Source organism: Haliotis cracherodii, unplaced genomic scaffold (genome assembly GCF_022045235.1).
Source record: "Haliotis cracherodii isolate W230 unplaced genomic scaffold, xgHalCrac1.p SCAF_5, whole genome shotgun sequence".
In the NCBI taxonomy this organism is placed as follows: Eukaryota; Metazoa; Mollusca; class Gastropoda; order Lepetellida; family Haliotidae; genus Haliotis; species Haliotis cracherodii.
The window spans coordinates 33,142,762-33,159,700 of NW_027266308.1; the positions used below are offsets into that span (position 1 = coordinate 33,142,762).

Sequence of the window (16,939 nt, forward strand, 5' to 3'; positions counted from 1 at the left end):
TACACTGTCTGGCTATAAAAAGGTTTTTTGTATATCTTGACTTATGTTTGTAACTTATTTCATTAATTTTATTCAAAATTCCTTTTAATATTGTTTTAATTAATTTTGGTGAAATGGTGTGTGAAGGGATTGGAAGATCGCACAACTCACCGTTATTAACAGCAACCACGGTCAGATTACGGCTATTGACGTCTTGAAATGAACTTTAGTTGACAGAGAATGGATACATATATCATAAATGCCATACTGTGACTCGTTAAAAGTCATATTTGTTTGTGTTGGATGATTCTATGTCAACACATAATTCTCGCAATCACGTGCTCACGTGCACGGGAGCCTTGACAGTGACTGGTCAGACTGGTTCCATGTAAAAAATGATACCCGGCAATAGCGATCAGCTGCTTCGCTTAGGGTTATTAGTATTTTAAATATGTTTAGTAAAAGCTGCATCTAAATTAACAAGATATTGGAATATATTATTCCTGATAAAAAAAAAGTTTAAGATACAATTTTTGCCGATCCTTGCATTAAAATCCTGTAAAGTTATATCACTGGGTGTGTCTTGACCGAATCACCGGTAGATTCCAAGAAAATGTGTGTACAGCTGATTGCTGTGTACGGCTTAGTTTACGAGAAATTACACAAGGTAATCTTAATCCCTGGATATAAAACAATGCCCAGCAGAACAAAAAATACAATTTAAACGGTAAATCAACATGTCTGGTGATTTTTTATCTCAAATTTTGAAAATGTACTGACCAAGTTCGTTTGCCGGACTTCGCTAAAGGGGTACGGTGTAATTTTTTGAATCCGCTGAGGGTAGTGCGAATTATACATGGGTGCGCACTATACTCAAGAAAATATGGTACCACAGTGAGCTACATAGTGTTATCTAGTATCCAAGTTATACAACAGTGAGCTACATAGTGTTATCTAGTATCCCCATTATACAACAGTGCATAGTGTTATCTAGTATTCCAGTTATACCACAAAGAGCTGCATAGTGTAATCTAGTATTCCAGTTATACCACAGTGAGCTACAAAGTGTTATCTAGCATCCCAGTTATACCACAGTGAGCTACATAGTGTTATCTAGTATCCCAGCTATACCACAATGAGCTACATAGTGTTATCTAGTATTCCAGTTATACAACAGTGAGCTACATAGTGTTATCTAGTATCCCAGTTATACCACAGTGCATAGTGTTATCTAGTATCCCAGTTATACAACAGTAAGCTACAAAGAGTTATCTAGTATCCCAGTTATACCACAGTGAGCTTCACAGTGTAATCTAGTATTCCAGTTATACCAAAGTGAGCTACACAGTGTTATCTAGTATCCCAGTTATACCACAGTGAGCTACACAGTGTAATCTAGTATCTCAGTTATACCACAGTGAGCTACATAGTGTTATCTAGTATCCCAGTTATTCCACAGTGAGCTACAGAGTGTTATCTAGTATCCCAGTTATACCACAGTGAGCTGCAGATTGTTATTGGGCAACCAATTTATACCACAGCGTGCTTCCTAATATTATGTGGTACCCAGTTATAAGGGCTGAATTGTGTTATCTAGTTTTTAAGGTCTTGCGTTTAAGTATGTGTTTAAGTATGTTAATATTGTCTATGAATGCTATTGGTATCTCATGAAATGTAACGTTTCGATTAACAAAATTAAATTATTCCAAATAAAAACCCAGCAAGAACAAGAAACTAAATTATCATAATGACTAGTTTCAGATGCATGTATGATCAAAAGACATGAATCTCTTTATCACTTTTCTTCACCCTTGTTTTTCATAAGCAGAGTCCGAAGATGACAGCCTTGCAAATACATGCTCATTAGATACGGCATTATCGGTCTAAGGTTTCAATTTCATTTGATAATTAGTAATCATGGAACAAATGTGAGCAAAGGAACTGGTACAGGAAATTCACCAAATGACATTACAAGAGCAAGGATTGTGATGCATTATCCACACAGATTTGATTGTCATTCTTTTAGAGCTGATTCTTTCTGCACGTTTTTCCAAATTGTGGCGCACCAAAGCCACATGTTACATGTTAACGCTGCTGTGACCCGCACGACAAGCTACTTCCAAATGTCAGTTGCAACCTCTTGATTCAATTGTAGATATTGCAACCACAATGATTCAATGAATGATGATTCAATGAATGATGAGTAATTCCAGGGTAAAAATGGCAAAGTGTATTTCTCGTCGCAGTGGAACAAAGTATGTGGATGCCCCAGGCAAGATGCTCTTAATTCACACTTGGAAATCTCTTTGGATTCCTCAGGGGAAAAACACTATCTGGTTTATTGAACCATGATTTAGATTTTTGCAAATTACAAGTTTTTGTAGATATTACCTGATGGTTTATAGACTTGAAATTATATCTTTCCAATTATCTAATTTGCGTTTGATTAGATAAATTATATGCAGAAAAGAACAAGGTCCAAGTTGGTTTCGATGACCCCTTCAGTGTAAATTAAAATTTCACAATATTCAATACATACTGGGGTAACTATCAACTATCATTACTGTTTGTGAGAAATGAAGATATAGATTTAGTTTTCAGGCTGAATGCCACTTTATACTGAATTTCAGTTATATCAGCTTAAATTGGGGAGAAACCCCAAGTTGACACAGTTCATAGACGCTGACCACTTTAGTGAAACCAACAAGCATGGATGTGATGCAATTCTGGTACCGGACCCCATGATCAGTGGCTCCTGCTATGGCTAAGGGATGTAACTCTGCACAAAATATTACAGCAACTTTTTAGCTATTGACCCCCCCCATGCCCCAAGTAGGTTCGGGCAAAGTGAGGTCATCAAATAGAGGTGTGGGAAGGTCAACACGAAAATATTCTAAATATAACATTTTCAATATGGCTGCAATGTTTGAAATTGAATTAGATGACTGTGAGCAAGATTATCAGGCCTGAAATTATCTTTGCATTCCGGTTTCAGCTCCACAAACTTGCTTGTTCTAGAGGTGATGTCAATAAGGAAGAGAATATATGGACGTCAACTTCTTTGTTATGAGGAACACAATGTTTCAAAGTATATGCTTACTCCTTCATCAGGTAAATGAATGCCATGAGGCAGAGAGCATATGATGAAGAAGAAGAAGTTTAATCATGAATGAACGCCACATGACCCAGAGTTCATTTACATGAATAATATATACTATGCCCCTTTCCCCCAATTTTTTTACAACATCTTTTTTTACATTTGTATTTACATAGGTAAATGTCTTTTTACATATATGGACAGGTTTTTAATAATACAATCATTTCTGGTAGATAGAAGACTGATAAATCTTGGGACAGATGGTTGCACACGGTAACATTTTGGAATTAAATTTTCTGTACTACTTTTATAAAAAGTACAAATTAACAAAAAATGGTATTCATTTTCTATTTCATAGTGGTTACATTTCATACATAAACTAAACAATGACTCTGGGGTTGTATTAAATCGAGTTTTCTGTACATTTAGATTATGGCTTAAACAACGGAATTTACATAAAGCTCTAAGAAGATCTCTTTCACATGCAAAAGTAGACAGATATTTTTCTGGTTCGAGTAGTGATTTATAAGATGAATAAACCTCAAGGAAAGAAGAAATTCTATTCTATCTTTACATCCTTGTTTGAATATTACCATGAAGCATTTCATATTGCCGCAATCCTGAGACAACCACACACATAAAAAACCAAGTTTGAAACAATAATTGTCTTATATAAGAAACCCAGTTAGTTTGACTAATATATGTACATGTAAGGACAACAAAAATAATAAGATAACGAAAGGTGGAAACTAACAAGGGAAGCCAAATTATGATGAAGGAGTAAGCATGTACTCCGAAACATTGTGTTCCTCATAATAAAGAAGTTGACATCCATACATTCTCTTCCTTATGTGTATCACTTCTAAATGCCTTTCAAAGACATGGTGATATCAATACTGTAAGTGTTTTTCTTTTCGCTTTTCATGAAGCTCACCTTCGCGAGTTTAAAGGTTCTTATTTTCCCAACTTCTGTGGTTTTTCAGAATTGAATCCAACATATCAATTTGAATGTCACCTTTGTTAAGTTATAACAATAATTGTAATCATGATAACAGGATTTTACATGATGCTACAGTTTCGGAGCCATTAATATTGTCCTCCAAAAGCACCTAGTTCAATCACTGACGACAATGTCCAACATCACATGTGGAGCAAGTTCATATGTCATTTGAATTTGGATCAGACAGATGAGACAAAAACTTCTGATGCTTTATTCATGTGGACGATTTGGGATAAACTGACACCTAACCAAATATTGATGCATCACAGTGAAGAAAACTGAATACAGTAAAACAGGAAGATTTCAAATACGCACAAAACATCAATGGCCTCCTGAAGTCTGAACATGCTTTTGGATTTACCCGAGTCACTTTCTTCTGGCTCCATCGACTGTGAATAATTCATCAGTCGGAGAAAAACTTCCAAGACAAATTACATTCTGATCAGAAAGTAAAGGCTGTGCCTTAAATAATTTATCAATCATCAATGAACATATTTTACTGTTCCAGAAAATACACTTAATTCATTTAAGGATCAAAATGGAATGGGATATTTTTGGGGGTGAAATATTAGAATTTGGTGAATTTGCAAATATGAAAATCAATATTTTCCACAATAAAATTCAAAATATGAATTCTAATTACATCATCAGAAAATGAGTGTGTGTGAGAGTGCTATCAGAAAGCGTTTCTTTACCTTGCTGGTCTGATCCTTCCAGTAGATAATGTAGCCATTTTGGTCTGCTCTCAGGGTCACATGAGATCCGACTGTTGAGCTCTGGGGACAGAAACATGTATGTGAGTATTACAGGCAGGATGATGATCTTGTAGACATAGCTACATGCAGACATGGGTAGCAAGTCCATGTGAAGAGAATAACATTACATCAATAGCTTCAGGAAAAAACTAAACCTTCACCATACTTTTGCATGCAAACATCTGTGACATTGGTGTGTTCAGCAATGGGTCTTTAAAATGCCTCGTAATAGGTTAATTAGTACACTATTCTTAATTCTTGGCATGATTCATCGGGCCCTAAGTTTTGTCCCTTGAAACAAGGGTCTGGAACAATTCTATCTCGTGAGCTTAATGTTTGCAAAAGCATCAAGAGTCATCAGAAGGTAACAAATCCCCCTTGACCCTGCAATAGCAAAAGGTACCACTTCAGCTCCTGGTTAATACATGTGCAAAGTTGAGATGAAAAATCTTCCGGAAACGAAATATATGGACAGACGGACGGAGGGACAGACAGATGATGACTCTATCCGCCCACATTATATGCCAGGGGTATAAAAACACCTGAATTGAATTCAGAAGTATGTCTACTACAAAGTAAATATTTTGAACATACATTTCAAGATTGTTTTGCGAAGGGATATAACACTACCCACATTTTCAACAGGCATTTTCAAAACAAAGCATCAATACCTATGTAATGATTCATACATTGACTTTCTTCCTTGTGATTATTTCACAGCACACAGCATGGTGGTTGACCATCAAGCATAGTTATGTCAGAATCCGTGATTTGACCATCAAACAGCATATCCTGGCAAGGCTTGGATACCCAATTCCACACATCAAGTTGTCATATCCAACACAACTGCCCAACTTCTTACAAGAAAATACAGATTTTGTGTACCACTGGACAGAAGGAAACATGTAAAATGTCAGACAACTAAGGCCATTGGTTGAAGTCAAATGTCAGGGGCTGCTGGTTGAAATGCCAGGCACAATATTAACTCAGTATCATCATGATAACTGATTAGCTGAAAGATCAAACTCATTAACCAGCAATTAACATAGCATCAATTAGTCTAACAGCCACATGACAAGGTGATGAATGTTATGTGTACCTTTCAATTACCAGGACAAACAAGGCGGAACAGCCCTGATTCCATGAGTCAACAAGTGCCTATTTGATCTGTATTTAACTGCATGATCATTAGCGTAAGGAGGAAGAAAATGATCAAAGTCAATGATATCGATAAATGTTGAATGTTTGTTGTACCACGCTGTGAATAACGTTCTTGTTATGGATACAGGAGAGCTTAATTTTTTTCCCAAACAAAAGACGACTGCAATTGGTTCTGCAAATGGTTAGTGGAATGTTTCGTTATGCCAATCTGAATCCTTTCATGAAAGTGGGTGATGCATTTGTAATTCAAAAATGTTTTCAATCATTTCTGAAAACGGTGCCGACATTCAATATGATATGACAGGCAACTGATACTTCATTTCAAAAATTCTAATAGCTGGATTCTTTTACATTCAGATTTGAAAATATTAGTTTGCCTTGAAAAAAATCCAGTATGTTGACTCATTCACTACATTAATGTTAAGGATTAACAGGTCTTAAGAGTTTTCAATCTGACAAAATTGAAATCAATGTTTCAGGGTTTACAATAAAGAAATCACTAATCATCAGTATACACCCTTTCTGGGATGGCTTAATGCTCTGATGTGCTATTAATGCAAGGTTACTATGATATGTGTTTTTTTATTCCAAACAATTAACATTTTCACCATTTAGTTTGGGGGAGATATATTGGTATGTCAGAAAAACATAAGTAGGAAGTCTTCTTCCGACATCCCACTTTTGAGGTGCTCCCTTACTTATCCCACACTGAGCATTGTCCCTCAGTTATGTGGATTTTGTGCTATATAAATAGCCTTATTATTATTAGTATCATTAGTAGTAGTACTTCTTCTCCTTCTTCTTCTTCTTCTTATTATTATTATTATTATCCCCTTTGTGTGACAAACATTAATTAGTCTTCCACACAATTACAGGCTTCCTCATTCCGTCCAGTGTGGTCAACCTTTCCAGGTGACATGATTAATGTTGAGTCTCACATCTGTGTACACATTTGTCAGTCTGCGACATTCCACCCCCATGTTTGTTACACAACACTCAATCTGACATGGCCTGTAAACACTATCTATCTGACATGGCCTGTAAACACTATCTATCTGACATGGCCTGTAAACACTATCTATCTGATCAATCTGTAGCCATGACCTGTAAACACTATCTATCTGATCACTCTGTAGCCATGGCCTGTAAACACTATCTATCTGACATGGCCTGTAAACACTATCTATCTGATCAATCTGTAGCCATGGCCTGTAAACACCATCTATCTGACATGGCCTGTAAACACTATCTATCTGATCAATCTGTAGCCATGGCCTGTAAACACTATCTATCTGACATGGCCTGTAAACACTATCTGTCTGACATGGCCTGTAAACACTACCAATCAGATCAATCTGTAGCCATGGCTTGTACGAATGGCTTGTACCAATGGAACTAAAGTGGGAACTAAACTGACACAACTACAGGAAATATACATTCATATCCCCCCAAAATAATCTATGACATGTTTGTATTTCCTGGTTTGTGTATGTTTGTGAGGTATTGTGGTATTGTGAATGATAGAAGAAAATGACCAAAAAAACAAAAAGGAAGCATATCATTCTGTTTCCCCATTCCTCCAAAAGGTAATATACTGTCGAAAACTATTGCCAGGTGTGCTATGTTCCTTGAGCCAGTCTCGTCAGTCCGGCAGTCAAAATGCAGCATTTGGCAGAGTAAAGAAAGCTCTATTCAGATTTGACTTTTTTTTCTACTTTTCATACATTAAAGGTCAGCTGATCCCAAAACAAATTTTTGGAAAAATGTGTTGTCTCAGAAATGCATGATTTGTTGGTAGAGCCATTGTGCTGTGAGAATAACGGCACACATCTCTGAGTGAACAGCTGGTTATGTCCTTGACAACGAAGGACAACTGGTCCATAAAACCAATTGCGTGAAAAAAATCATTCTTTTGTTCAAGTCTGTATGAAAGGACATCATAACAGACAGCCTGACAAGGATTAACAAGTTCTACTGGTCTTCAAAAACCTGTACTGAAAGGCTACAGCATACTGATATCAAAGAGTGCCAAATGTCAGTCAACACCACTATAATTACAAATTTACTCCAAATTGAGTCTTTTCACTCAACAACTCAGGAAAAATAAAAATACGGGCAGACGGCAAGATAGAATTAATTCACTCTACAATAGTATCATCTTCTTTGCCTGCCACAGCACTCTAATCTATCAACAATTCATTGGAAAAACATGCTTTATTAATTTCCTCTAGCTACTAATCCATCAATCAAATGATGAAAAGGGTTCCGCATATGAAATATTCATATACACAGATGCACACTTTAGCATCAGATTTGTCGTTTTTCATCACAGTTTTTGTGAAAATGTGAAAGGCAGCCATTTATTTCACTTTTTTCCCCCGCAAATATGCTTCCTTGATAATGTTGCTATTTCTGGGCCAGGGCTTTAAGCCGTGTGAAAAGTTGATTTAGTCAAATCATAATGAATAAATCGACAGCACCATATTACAATCATTGCTTGCAAATTATTGACGAAAACTGGTGTTACTTATCTTAGATAAAATACTGCACTTGAGACTGAGCCTGGGGCAGTGTCCATAGTTGACAGTCGCTTGGTGTTCCTGTGATTGGATCAAGGGCAGCTCTTAACTGCTTCACTGATTGTGAAAAACACCGATTTGCTTACTAAGTGAAACTCTCACAAGAACATATCCAGTAATACTGATATGCTTCAATGATAATCAAAAAAGAATTAGATTAAATTGTTTCAACGTTACCCAAGGGAAAACATCCTGTTTCAATATTAACCTCCAAGAAACCTGAATGATTCAAAGCCTTATCAAGGCTCATATTCTGGAAGAATCGTTGACTTCAAACTCAGTGGATACCAACACAGCTAAGGGACACAACTCTGCACAGTGAGTTTAGTGCCGCCGACCTCCGGGCCACCTGTGCCTCAACTTAAACTTGCAGGATTAGAGGATGGAGACATACAGCTTGAATAATGGTTCCACAGTGGTGATGCACAATAACCCATTAAGTACTGGTAATCATTAAAACCTTTGAAAAGATATTGAGTCAGCCTCTGCTCAAGACAAGTACAGAATGTAATTATCAGGCCAAAGTGACAGTAAGGATTCTGTGAGAGCTACCCTTAACACTGAGTGAGTGAGTGAGTGAGTGAGGTTAGGTGGTGAAAAGGGGTTTAATGTCGCGTCCAAGATTAATACACTTATATAGCGACGTGTGTGTGTGTGTGTGTGTGTGTGTGTGTGTGTGTGTGTGTGTGTGTGTGTGTGTGTGTGTGTGTGTGTGTGTGTGTGTGTGTGTGAGCGTGCGCTCTTGTACTAGTCCGGAGTGGTGCCAATTTATAGTGGTAGCCCACTGAGATAGCATGCCCCTGTTTAACACGAAGACCCCACTCAGACACAGTATACTGATTCCGAGCCGACCAGTCCTTGTTTTACCCCCTTAATGCAGAGCGCCAGACAGGGTAACAACAAGTACAAGAAGAGGTTTTACACTGCAATACTGAAGGCATATCAAGGCAGAGAACACTAAGAATTAGTTTTACAACTTATACCCATGTGGGGAATTGAACAAACAAATACCAGACAAATGCTTTAACTACAAGGTTTATCTGTCTTACCATACCATATAAGTTCAAGGAGTTTGATGTCTTCCTGTTCCTTAAATGCCCAGGCGCTATATACAGTCAAGTCCCGTTAATCCGTCATCGATGGTTGCATATGATTATGTCGGATTAACAAGTATGTCAGATAAACAAAATTAATTAGTATCAACGTTCGTGATCGAAAATTGGACAACTACATGATAGATAAGGATTCAAACATGTAATAAAAAATAAAAAATAAATATTTATATTGTTATGTTACATTGTTGGCGGAATATGTTTTCTAATCCTGCAACCTCTAAAGTTTAAAACAAAACAACTGTTCTGACGTGACCTGTAATGATATGTCCTCGTCGATAGCGAGAACTTGTACCTGATTTTAATAAGATTGAGGTAATCTAAGCATGTGATTTATCCTGTATTCTTTATTTAAAGCATTAATTGTTTATTGTAAGCAAGTTTATCTCTGCAGCTTTTGTAATATGCAGCTACCAGCAGACTCGTCTCGCATCAAAACACGGGCTGTGTACTCACGGGCAGATGACCATGGAGTACGCTGATCACTATGTCGGATTAACAAGACTGATTAATGAGTGATTTCGGTAATTCATTGCAAATTAGCTGTGTCGGAGTCGGAGTGCTAGACTGTCGGATTAACAGGTCTAAATAGCACTGATTTAATTGGTTCCCATCATTCGTGTTGCAAAAAGCCAATTGTCGGATTAACGAGTGTCGGATTAACGAGATTTGACTGTAGATATAATCTAAATGTTAAACAAAGCAAAAAGTGAGTACGGTTCACCTAATACCCCCGACTTCGACTCCAACATATTTCTTTGTTCAAAACATGAAAAAAGCAATATTTTCTCAAAAAATCCATTCATCGAAATCAAACTTTGCACTGTATCTCACCAACTGGTATAGAAACTGTTTCCCAATTGGAAAAGAATCCATGAAGTAGTTAACAAGTAATAGGTCACAAAAATGTTGAAGTAAATATAGTTCTAAGTTCAAAATATGAAAAAAAAAAATTTCAGGAAATACATAAATAGGAACATGAAACTGCACGAAACTGCACTGCACCTCTCCTATTAATATAGAGAGTGCTCCTTGAATTTGAAAAGAAATCCATGAAGTAGTTCTCAAATTACAGGTCACACAAATATTGAAAGTAGTGGAGGGCAACCCCAGGACGAGTAAAACAATTGAAACAAAATTCAAAACATGTAAAAATTCATATTTTCTAAGAAATTCCAAATATAAAAATCAAACTTTGCACTGCACCTATTCTATTTGTATGGAAACCGGTCGCTAAATTTGAACAGAATCCATGATGTAGTTTTCAAGTTATAGGTTGCAAAAATGGTCAAGTAAAACAAATGAAAATAAACTGTATTTTTTCAGAAAATCTAAACACTGAAATCAATCTTCGCACTGAACCTCTCCTATTGGTATAGAAAGTGTTCACCAAGTATGAAAAGAATCTATGCAGTAGTTTCCAAGTTTCAGGTCACACACAAAAATGTTCTCGAAAGATTGACGGAAGGATCAAGTACAGGTGGATGGAAGGACAGACAGGCGGACGGATGGACAGACGGAATTCCGTGGTATAACTATATGCTCCCGCCCTTTTAGTTCTGGAGTATAATAATCATCAACATAAAACATGACAATTTATAAGGATACCTCACTCCTCTTCATGAAGTATGTTCATGTCTCTGTTGTGACATTTGCTGGAGAAAATCAACCACAATATTCAGGCCAACACTAGCAGACTCTCGGCCTTCAGTTACACAGAAATATGAGTAATATGAGACACATGAGACTGAAGAAGACAGACAGCACATTTATTTCACTTGTACAAGTTTTGAAATATCTTCACATCAGATACAGAGGCTTTGTGAAGTAAAGGTTTGATCATTAACCCATACAATTCAGGATGCCGTAGACAGCATACTTTACATGATCAACATTAAAGCCAACGTTTTCATTCACCAAATTCCCAACTTACCACAACACTTTCATCACATCTAGTCATTAACATTGTTAATGGTTTCAGTATCACAAAACCTTTGAAAATAATTATGTCAATCCTGGCAAAATATAATGTCAAATTAATAATACAAAATTACAAACTACAAGATGTCTGATCAAATTTGAAATGTACAAGCATCAAAGAAATGACAGAGCGAAAAAGGCATTACCATGATTACTAGCAAACAAAACTAGTTTACAAAGCTTTATTGATAACTGAAGCAATAAAAAGGATTTATAATCAGCCAATTAGGCTAGTCCTAGTTATGGAGCCCAAGGGACAATGATAAACTCAGCTGACCTGGTTTTTTTCACGTTTGACAGGAAGTACATTCCCAGGAGCCAGCGTAGGAATGCACAGCTTTGGAACTACTTAAATTAGTTTGATTGTAATGATTCTTCAGAGAGAACGTTGTTTTTGTTACGGACATGACCAAATCTTTTAATTCTAATTAGGACATCTAATCACTGAAATATAAGGAGAGCTCATTGTTGAAAGATGATTAGTGAGTGAGGGAGCATAGTTCACTGCCTCAGTCAGCAACATTCCAACCTAATAATAGCAGAGTCTGGGACATGCAAACCATTGGTTGATAACTTGAGTAAGGAGTAATGAGGAACAATTGACACACCTACCAATTGTAACCTTCAGCTTCCATTGTGACCAACGGATCACCATGTTCCTACCTCTGACATCAACATGATACTGAGACCACTGTGAAGAGTCCAATGTTTGTTATGTGTTTGTTGTTTGTATGATGGCGGTCTGTAAATAATCGAGTATGGACCATACAATCCAGTGATTGAAATCATCAGCATTGATCCACACAATTGGGATACAATAATATGAATCAACCAAGACGGCGAGCCTGACCACCCCATCCTGTTAGGCGCCTCTTTGGACAAGCGTAGTCTTACGGGAAGCATGGGCTGCTGAAGACCTACTTTCTGCCCCGGATCTTCACAAGTGAGTCCTATGTAGGTAACTGAGGGAGTGAATGATGGAACCTGCGATTGGATAACAGTTGCCTACTGATCCATTTTGTTCTAATTCTTTAACACATAAGAAAAAAAGATGCATCAAAAGGCAAGTGTAATTTTCTTTAAATGACAACTGAGTAAATGCATCTCTGAGTAAATATAGTCTCTGACAACTTCAAAAGCCTGATAAAGAAACAGAAGTGACCCAGTTGTCTAAGGGGCTGCGATTTTTGTGCGCAGAGTTGCGCCTTTTGGGCACGCCACAGACCTATAATTGTGGGTTCGAATCCTGGTTCACCCCAATTATGTTTCTAGGTTTGTCAGCACTATACCCATGCTCACGGGTTTCACCGAAGTGGTAAACGTCAGAGACCTGCATCACTTTGGGCTTTCCTCCCACATTAAGCTGACAAGCCTTGATATGACTGGAATAATGTTAAAAGCGCGGTGTTAAACCCAACCCTCACTCACTCTTTATCCATGACAGCCTTATCCTTCACCACACTCTGTAACTGATGACAGCTCCTATTTGTGATAGATTTAAGAGACAACGCCTTGTGCATTGTGGATACACCAAATTATAGTTATTGATGGGTGATGAAACTTCCAAGTATTTGGACAGAATGTTTCTTATTTGTACACCTCATTTGACAATGAAATCCCATTTGTATATATCAGAAACATATATTAATCAAGCATATCTGAGTTTTCATCCTGTGGAAGTGTAATCTCAAAAATCTATTCCTAAAAGAATTTCCTTAAGTACTTGAAACACTTGTCAGCCCTTGGCCATTTAGAAAATAAATCTGTATGCAAGCTCTTAAAATAACATTAGCTCATGTTGGTTTTCATGTTTTTGGTTGTTTTTGCTCTATTAGGCAAGTTTATACTCACAAAGGCAATGGAGCCAGATTACCCTTTGCTTTTGCACAATTACCATTCCCAAGGGCAATCCAATGCCAGTGCAGGCAGCTAGAGCAACACGAGGAACCAGATCAGGTCTAAATAGTGGAAGGAACAACTGAAGCTGAACTCAAGTCAATGATTTTACAGCAAACAACTGTCGATGTCTTCAGGACCGCAATATGTGTCCCAATGTGTTTTTGAAAGAAAAGTTGAAGTGTCTTTATTAAGAAAGAATGTTGAGATTTGCTTCTCATCTGCAGCTATCACAAGCTTAACCCAAATCGGAATAGACTGTAACAGGTAGTGTTAATCCTTAGGGTAGCCTGTGGGGTAGCCTATACTTGTGCACTAGAAGGACAGGTCCTCATTACCCTATACTTGTACACTAGAAGGAGAGGTCCTCATTACTGTATACTGGTGCACTAGAGGGAGAGGTCCTCATTACCCTATACTTGTACACTAGAAGGAGAGGTCCTTACTCCCCTATACTTGTACACTAGAAGGAGAGGTCCTCATTACCCTATACTTGTACACTAGAAGGAGAGATCCTCATTACCCTATACTTGTGCACTAGAAGGAGAGGTCCTCACTCCCCTATACTGGTGCACTAGAAGGAGATGTCCTCATTACCCTATACTTGTACACTAGAAGGAGAGGTCCTCACTCCCCTATACTGGTGCACTAGAAGGAGAGGTCCTCACTCCCCTATACTTGTACACTAGAAGGAGAGGTCCTCATTACCCTATACTTGTACACTAGAAGGAGAGGTCCTCATAACCCTATACTTGTGCACTAGAAGGAGAGGTCCTCAATACCCTATACTGGTGCACTAGAAGGAGAGGTCCTCATTACCCTATACTGGTGCACTAGAAAAAGGATCAGGTTGTTTCAGGATATGTGAGCCAGCTGATTACGGCATGTAAGGTCGTTGCTCATGCTATGAACACTGCACTATGGTGTGCTTGCTCCAGACTGGATCATCACACGTCCCCTGCACACAGCTAGAATGTTGACGACTGCTGTCTAAAACAACATTCACCCCCACCCCATGAAGCAGTCTGGCAAAGTAGTATGTCTGAAATGCAGCCAGTAATGATTAACACACTTCTGGTAGCCTCAAGTTGTAGTCGATACATTTATGCCATAAGGGTCATCAACTAGACAGATCATCCCCAAAGACTGGAATCTGGTGGATGGAATCTTGAGGGTGGATGAGATGTCTTCGGTCCGGCTTGTACTTGAGGGCAAACGCTTTATCTTGAGGAGAATCCTGCTATAGATGTTGACAGGGTAACAGTACCATCATTTAATGTCTTTTAGTATGATGCGGCCTGGGGATCGAAACACCGACCTTCTGCTCTCTGGGCAACCGCTCTATCCCCTAGACCACTGAAGAAGTCACCATCACCATAAGTCAGCCCTTCTGACAATCATGGAGTACAGTGGGGACCTATCAAGACACAGAAACTTTGTGGGTGTAAACCTACTAGTATCAAAACAAAAATGGAATATCTAGTGCATGAATTAGTTTTGCAAATCCCTAACCCGAAGTGACTTTCACCTTTAAATCAGGTAAATATTCCCCAAATATCACACCACTGCTGAAATGAATATCAAAACAAACCGCCCTATTTATTGCCACATATTTCAAATTATGATGAAATGGAAAACCTGCCAAAGATTCTTCAATTCCATACAAAAGTCATCAGAAGATGACAAATAGCAAAGGCACCACTTCAGCCCCTGGTTAATACCTCTACCATGTTTGGATAAAAAAATACTTCATGGTTTATCAAGTTACGCTTCAGAAATGAAATATGGCTGGTCAGATGGAAGTACGGACAGACAGATCAGATGATGACTTTATCTTCAAGGGGGGGGGGGGGGGAATGAAAAAGAATGATGGCTGCAACATGAGTAAGGACCGAGGAAAGAAGTCTAGAACATAAATTCCAAATTGTCACAACTTTGACACAGCAAATTCAACCACTTTGAATAATGATGGTAGAAAATCTGACACAAAAGGAAGCATCCAGGATAAACATGGATCTAAGTCACCATCTCACATGGAATAACATCATCATCCAGCTGTCTTCAAACATTCTGCACCAGAACCTATCATATTAATCTTTGGAACAACTGATATTCAGTTCCCACTGGAGAATGGCCACTTAGGCATAAGTAGGTCATGTAAAGGAGAACACAGCTTCAACTACATTCAAATTACCTCACGATCACGTTTCAAGATATGCAAAGGTCAAGTTTCAGACAATATAAATATTGGTATGCAGCTTAGTCCTGCAACCACTATGAAAGTTGTTTTTGCATATGTCTGGCATTGCCATTCCCGGGTCAGGCCTCCTCTTGTCTGGCTGCCCAAAACAAATGAAAAATTGTAGCAAATGGTACATTTCTCAAGGGATGAATTGACTCGTATGATAAACGACAGGTCGATCCTAATTGAGGTTTTGGGGTTCATTCTCACATGGTGCAAACAGTGCCAAGTAACACCGTTCAACCTCTGTAAACTTCAAATAAATGCAGCTTGGGACATAGCAGCAGGTCCCCAAGTGTGCCTTGAACACAACAGTCAACTAGAAGTGAATGATTATCTGCAGAATGAGAACCCATAATAGCCTGTGGGACTAGTTTGGTTTTCAACCCATGAATACAACCCTGGCCAGTCTCAACTTCAGTGAGTGAGTGAGTGAGTGAGTGAGTGAGTGAGTGAGTGAGTGAGTGAGCGAGTCAGCGAGTCAGCGAGCAAGTCAGCGAGCAAGCCAGCGAGCCAGCGAGCCAGCGAGCGGGTGAGTTTATCGGCTCTCTGAATCCAGTCACAAAAGGTTCAATACACACATGAGCTTTGAACGTGTTTTTGCCCAGGAGAATTTAGTGTTAGAATTGGTCCCTAGTAACCCTAGTAACCTGTGCATGTAAGAGGCTGCTAAAATTAATCAAGTGGTCAGACTTGGTGACTTTGTGTAATCATAACATACATCGATCATTGTTCATGATATCAACAACTGACTTATCTTTTCCAATATTGCTGAGAGCAACATTAAGCAACTAACAAACATCACATATTTTTAAAAACTTTTAGTGATTTTTATTTATACAATATAATGCTGTGTGACAAAGAGGAAACATGGAAATACTTTGTAGTTGTGTGAACTAGTGGTCAAGCAGACGCTTCTGACGTTAACACATTTTGCACTGCTAAACAGGGCTACCAGATGGGTATTCTTTGTGTTTTGTTTGTTTTGTTCATCGTTTAGAGCCGCTCTCAGCAATAATCCAGCTATATGACAGCAGTCTGTAAAATAATCGAGTCAGAACCAGACAATCCAGTGATTGACATCATGAGAATCTGTGTATTTGTGATGTGGCTAGCAAGTGATGTCACACCTTCATTT

General features: G+C 38.1%; 1 protein-coding gene across 1 annotated transcript in view; it reads right to left on the minus strand.

Moving 5' to 3' along the window:
- Positions 1-16,939, minus strand: part of LOC139444152 (1-phosphatidylinositol 4,5-bisphosphate phosphodiesterase beta-1-like) — a 150,840-nt gene that overhangs the window by 74,691 nt on the left and 59,210 nt on the right. The window contains exon 2 of the mRNA XM_071225050.1: positions 4,772-4,852. Coding sequence (XP_071081151.1) covers positions 4,772-4,852 — 81 coding nt within the window. The remainder of the gene's footprint in view (positions 1-4,771; positions 4,853-16,939) is intronic.